Source organism: Colletes latitarsis, chromosome 5, assembly GCF_051014445.1.
Source record: "Colletes latitarsis isolate SP2378_abdomen chromosome 5, iyColLati1, whole genome shotgun sequence".
Lineage (NCBI taxonomy): Eukaryota > Metazoa > Arthropoda > Insecta > Hymenoptera > Colletidae > Colletes > Colletes latitarsis.
In genome coordinates, this window is record NC_135138.1 from 38,547,008 (window position 1) to 38,553,410 (window position 6,403).

The 6,403-nt window shown below is 33.4% G+C and overlaps 1 protein-coding gene across 2 annotated transcripts; it reads left to right on the top strand.

The window, feature by feature from the left end:
• Nucleotides 1-803: 803 nt before the first annotated feature.
• Nucleotides 804-6,247, top strand: Ent3 (equilibrative nucleoside transporter 3). 2 transcript variants are annotated; one of them, XM_076765317.1, is made up of 10 exons: nt 804-1,187; nt 1,377-1,531; nt 1,611-1,739; nt 1,814-1,888; nt 1,970-2,193; nt 2,261-2,297; nt 2,450-2,617; nt 2,683-2,870; nt 3,085-3,325; nt 3,472-6,247. In XM_076765317.1, the coding sequence occupies exons 1-10, from the start codon at nt 1,018-1,020 to the stop codon at nt 3,855-3,857; spliced, it is 1,773 nt and encodes a 590-aa protein (XP_076621432.1). In that variant the 5' UTR covers nt 804-1,017; the 3' UTR covers nt 3,858-6,247. The 2 variants fall into 2 exon arrangements, with proteins under 2 accessions (XP_076621432.1, XP_076621431.1); XM_076765316.1 differs by having other exon boundaries at nt 2,261-2,372; nt 3,472-6,241.
• The last annotated feature ends 156 nt before the right edge of the window (nt 6,248-6,403 follow it).

Consider the following 6,403-nt stretch of genomic DNA (forward strand, 5'->3'; position numbering starts at 1 on the left):
TACGTGAAATATATGTATACGGTGTCTCGAATAAAAAATGTTGCAGGACGCGTGCAAAGTTTTATGAAAAATAACTTATTTAATCGCTTATGTTTAATTAACGTCAGCAATCTCGTTCAATGAAATTCATAGATTTTTCTTCGTCAAGTTGTTCAAACTGTAATTATCGACAACAAAAGCTGCCTGAACGGGACTTATTTTCAGATAAAAATCACCGCAGATTAAAAACAATACATCACACACGGTTTTCACAGTATCTTTAACGTTCATTTCTCTACGGAACTCATACATCGTTATACACGTAAACAATATCTATCGGTGTCCATCTTCAATATTAATTTCCATTTTGTTAACCGGAAGCAGCTAATTTCGGTTGCGAATAACAATTGACAGTAGTTGGTTGTCACACACGGAAAGAATTTTAATAGATTGTCTCAGATATTTATCGAGAATCCATCGAAACTTTTGTATGCGTCCAATATTTTTTTAGCAACTACTAGACACGGAGGAAAAATTGTGCGCTTACATTTGAGTGATTCATCAAGTTATGCGTCTTTAAATATAATTTATTTTAATTCTTAAAATGAAAAATAGCAGGTCACATTTGAATCATTTCATTCGATTACAAATTCCATTTGATCTATGTTAGAGTATCATAGAATAAAACAGTATTGCAAAGTATCTTTACTTTTGTATCAAATTTACAATGGACATTCTGTTGGTTGTATTACGCGGTAAAAGGTAAATAGGGTGTACGGTGCGCGCGCAAAAATCAATGCCGCAAATTTTCAAAGCATGCGCTCGGACGCGCGACATTCGCATCCATATTACGCGTAAAGAAATAAATAAGGTAGCGATCAGGTGCAATTAACTGATCGAAAGAAAGTGTATGGTGCAGTTATTGGTGAAGTTCGGTTGAAAGAACTGACCGTCGAAGCTCTTCTTAAACGATGGAGTCATAAAACGGTCAGTGACTTGGTTCTTTCTTGATTGTTCTCAACAAACGTCGCGATTAACATGGATGAGAATTTGAGTCGTGGCTACGTACAATTAGGCAAGGCGAGAGGCATGAATGAATTCAAATTCTCCAATGGGTTCACTCATCTGTCACCACCGGTTGACAGACGCAACTTCATCTACTTTGCCCTTATTCTTGGCGGTGTGGGATTCCTCTTGCCGTACAACAGGTCAAGCCGCATTAATATATTATTGTCATATTTCTAATAAAAAAAAAACATTTATTGTTTGTTTTGTTCACCCGTAATATGCGCTGATCATTTACTCGTAAAATAAAAAAGTTATCGTTCCAAGTTATCGCAATGATCTTTTTCTTGAAACTAAAAATGTTGTAACGTCGATATTTTTATTATTCGCAGCTTTATCATAGCTGTGGATTTTTTTCAAGAGATGTATCCCGGCAGTACTGTAATATTCGACATGTTAATTGTCTACATTACTGTGGCCTTTTTTGCAGTGTTTGCAAACAATATCTTAGTTGAAACACTGTCTTTGAATACGCGGATAACATTCGGTAAGAATTGAAAACAAATGCGACAACCGTGCATTGTTTCTCGGCGGATCGTTGTTTAATATATCGTTGAAAATTTTAGGATATGTCGTATCCTTCGTTACCTTAAATTTCGTTGCAATATGCGTGATTTGGATCAAATGTTTCGACGTCGAAACTTCATATACTTTTAATTTGGTTGCCGTTGCAGTAGTGTCGTTTGGATGCACAGGTGAACATTGCCCATATCGATAATTCTGGCCTGGAATTAATTCAGAGTTTGATATAAAAATTTATAAATTATAGTTCAACAATCGAGCTTTTATGGATACACGTCTATGCTTCCCAGTCAGTATACTCAGGCGGTAATGGCTGGAGAAAGTGAGAAAGAAAATTGAAACGTCCATCATCTGAAACATTTGAATGACAGTGTTTAAAAAAAATATAATTTTTTAAATACAGGTATTGCTGGCCTTTGGGTGTCTATAAATCGAATACTTACGAAATCCTTGCTTGACGACGAGCGCGGAAATACATCCACATTTTTCATTTTGTCAATTATAACGATCCTGATATGTTTCGTCTTACATCAAATAGTTCGTAAAACTGATTTCGTGCAATTCTATATAACATTGTGTCAAGAGAGAAATCGAATTACATTGGAACCGACGGAAGATGTAGGTTTGGTACGTATACGAGTATCGTTAACGAGATAATAACAAATTGTATCCGTTAAATAATGTTCTTAACTAGATGGATCCTCTGGATCAAGTTGGAGACCCTTCGAAAGGTCAGTATGGAGTTCTAAAAATTCAAACTAGTCCTTTGGGAAACGAAACTACGAGCGGTAATACCGATTCGAACGGTAACTTGCAGTTTATGTTTACTATATTAAATGAAAATAGATATTTACTTATGCCCGTTATATATTTTAATAATTAGGAACAAATCAGTATTCAGCATTTTCGTTCAGTAATCCCGTGTACGAACCCAGTGCGCCATCAGGAAATCCTCCCGGTAGCGCTGGTCCTACGTACAAAGTTGAAGACGTTGTTGTCATGAGAGGAGCGTATGCCGCTCAAAACAGTAAACAGTGGTCTGAAATAAAAAGTATGTTTCCTTCTCTTTTCCGGATAACATATATGTATTTAATAATATATAAAAAATTTCATCAGGGGGTTTACTTGCAAGAATCGAAGTGGCAAAAATAATATTTCCATACATGTCCAGCATTGGCGTGGCGTATTGTGTTACAGTCTGTCTATATCCTGGTATTATGTCCGAAATAATTTCTTGCAAGCTTGAATCGTGGATGCCGGTTATTTTAATGGCGGCGTTTAATGTTTTCGATGTATTGGGCAAGGTAGGTACTAGAACTACGTCCAACTCCTCTTTCCGGACGGGTGTCGTATCAAGAAAAATTTACTTCTAACTTTGTGAAAATTAGTCGATGCAACAACCTTCCTTTCGTTAATGTACCCAAGTTGAATTTCCAGTCCGCAAAGCGATCGCGTACAAAATGCGCGTTACTAGAAAAAACTAAAACAAATGATATGTTTCGCTATTTAATATTTCAGCAACTTGCATTAATACCTTACGAATGGAAACGTAATCAGTTATTATATTTTGCGAGTGTACGGATCGTATTAATTCCCTTGTTCCTGCTATGCGCGCTACCAAGAGGTGCTCCAATCCTCTCAGGAGAAGGATATCCATTACTATTTTCTTGTCTTCTTGGCGTTACGAATGGTATTGTTGGTTCAGTACCAATGATTCAAGCACCGACCAAAGTTCCAGAAGGGCTTCGCGAATTAGCAGGTACGCACTTACATATGTATATGTATTTCCGCGACCGTTTAAAAGGATACGCTGCAACTTGTAAACTTAATGCGAAATTTTATTAATAATATTCCGCGAATCTTGCCTGCGTATATTATTTTTAAATGATATCCTTGGTTTTTCAGGTAATATCATGACAATATCGTACATCACGGGTTTAATAATTGGCTCGTTATTGGCATATATGATGCACGCATGCTTTGGATTATCATTACAAACCAAAGATGTGTGTTCCGAGATATTAAAATCATCGGTAATACCACTTAACAATACGACGCCAAATATTATGATAAACGCTATGTCTTCCACTTTACCCACGTTAGAAAATATTACACCAAAGGTGAAGACTACCGTCAATGTCTTGTCAACTCTTTTAACGTCCACTTTAATTTCTAATACTACCGTTAGTACGTTAACTACTGGCAGCATCATGGTGGCATCTACAACCGTGTCTCCTAAACTGTTAGCTAATGTTACTGCTTCCGTTAACAATGCGATTTTGCAACAGTAGGACACGTATGTTTGCGTGCTGTGTTAAATCTGGTGCTTTATGTAAATAAAGTTATCGAAACCAGAAATTATGTTTAAGAATCATTACTTATTTATTTCTGTTCCTTAAATTGTAGCACTCCTGCGAGAGAAATTATTTCGATCGAATGTTTTAGAACGTTTGAAACCAATTAAGAATCATCGAATACAAAATATCGCCAGATTCAACACACACACATACGCGCGCGCGCACACACACACATACACACAAAGCATTCTATCTATCTATTATTATTATTATTATTATTCTGCCTATTAACTGTTTTATTTGAACTTTTAACAACGTAATAATTGGATGAAAGATATCTTCGATAATATAATCAATCGCGAATTATATGAATGTATTAATTCGATGAAATGCTTAACAATTTTATAATATAAAAGAATGTATACTAGATACTTTTTGAATCTATGATTATTTATATTTGATTTTCTTAAAAGATATTGTGCCTTTCATACCGTTGTGAATAATTTAATTGATCATTGTTTATTAAATATTATTGTTAAAAGCGAAGAAATTTCAAATGTATAGCTGCAAAATTTGTTGCGCATGGGCAACAAAACGAATGTCTTTTAATCCTTAAATAGCATGTTGACAAATAATTATAAGCTGGCAGAGACAATTTTCGAGATCCTAATTGACACGTGAATATGTATCATTGAAATTAACACTTGGTAAGGTCTCTGCCTAGAAAACGAAAAAAAAAGGAAATTAAATGAACGTTGAGGTTGAATTTGGTTCGATATCATTCAAGGATTAAATCGAATTTTTCGAGGGTACGTTAAATATTTAATTTTTTAATTGAGACTTGTTATTCTAAATTTGTCTGTAACGACTATTACCGATCACAAAATGATTAACAAGCGTGGAGTAAGTTTTTCTTGATGATTCTAACGTGTGCTACACTTGTCAGATCAGTGATCGAAATTGTTACGAAATTGTTATATTTCTGCGTGGATAGTTTACATATAAATGTAAGATACGTACACTTGCAGCGTACTTCCGTACGAGAGAAAAGAAACAGTACTTGTTTCTTTCGAACACGCTATTTATTTATGTTATATACCCAACACATATTTACGGTTGCATAAGATGTTATAATCAAATTTTGAATATTTATTGGATTGAAATTTGCGAGACAGACGCGACAGTTCACAGATCGTATCCATGCATTGCGATAGAATTTAACAATATACATATAATTAAAAGGGGTAGAATCTTGTACTTTCTTTTAAATCAAATCCTATAATGAAGCTCATCCAAGCTCGTGAATTAAATGGTCTTAAATGAACGTAACCGATGAATCGTACGTGTGCGAATACGTTAACTCGGAAGCATTTTTACGAACATTCCGATGGATTACTTCAAATATAAAATCATATTACATTAATGGATAAATGTATATGCGTAATATTTATCAATGTACCACCCATCCAAACAGCTTACAGATATATTTCGTACATGTATTTAAAGCTAACGTAGATATTATTTAAACGAACCACGCAAGAACGGCATAGATTTCTTGTCTAACACATACATACATACATCAAACTTGAGATAATGGAAATTAATCATATCAATTTTCAGTTCTTTGGTCAACAGAGTGAGAGGTTTTCTTCCAAGGTGGTTGTTTCATACAATATTTCTAGCATATACAAATATTAATACCGTTTTAAAAACAGTACGAAATAGAGAATATGCTAGATTATTAAGGGACAAAGAAAAAAAACACGATCTATTGGGTACCTTGCTTTCACATATCTTTATGAAAAGACTTAAAAATTTTTTTTAAAATAAATTTAAGAAAGTAGCGTCAGAATTTAGAAACGAGGAATCTGATATGTACAAACTCTTACGAGTAGAAATAATTTTAAAACGAATTTTTTTATGACGCGTTCCTTTATGAAACATTTTTATGAAACAATCTAGTTTTACAATCGCATCATAAGGAGAAATACTTTAGTCAACGTTTATTATGCAATAGTAGTATATTTTGTATTATTTTTAACTTATATCGTAAACGTACAACTTCTGAAATATACCTATCAAAACTATATAAAAAAAACTATTTCAAGGGTATAACTTATTACAAAGGGAAACGTATTAAAAAATATTCATTTATAAGACAACTAAAGTTATGGTAGATAATGAAACGAGTGAGACGTATGATTATGAATGTACAGTATAAGTATGCTTCTTAAAGATTGTGTGTAGAAAATATGGAAAATCATTTTGTTTTATATCGTATTTTTCATCATAGTGTACCATTCTTAAATATTGTATGTAACACGACATGGAGTAATTATCTGAACACAGGCTTTGATATGCATTCGAAAAACAAAAAAAAAAAAAAAATGGTAAATATAATCGATCGTTCGATTAATCAGAAATTACTCCATATCGCTATTAATCGATATGTACAAATAATAAATATGTGTATATATATATGTATGTATGTATATATATATATGTATATTATTTTCATTAATATACCTTACTCAACTATT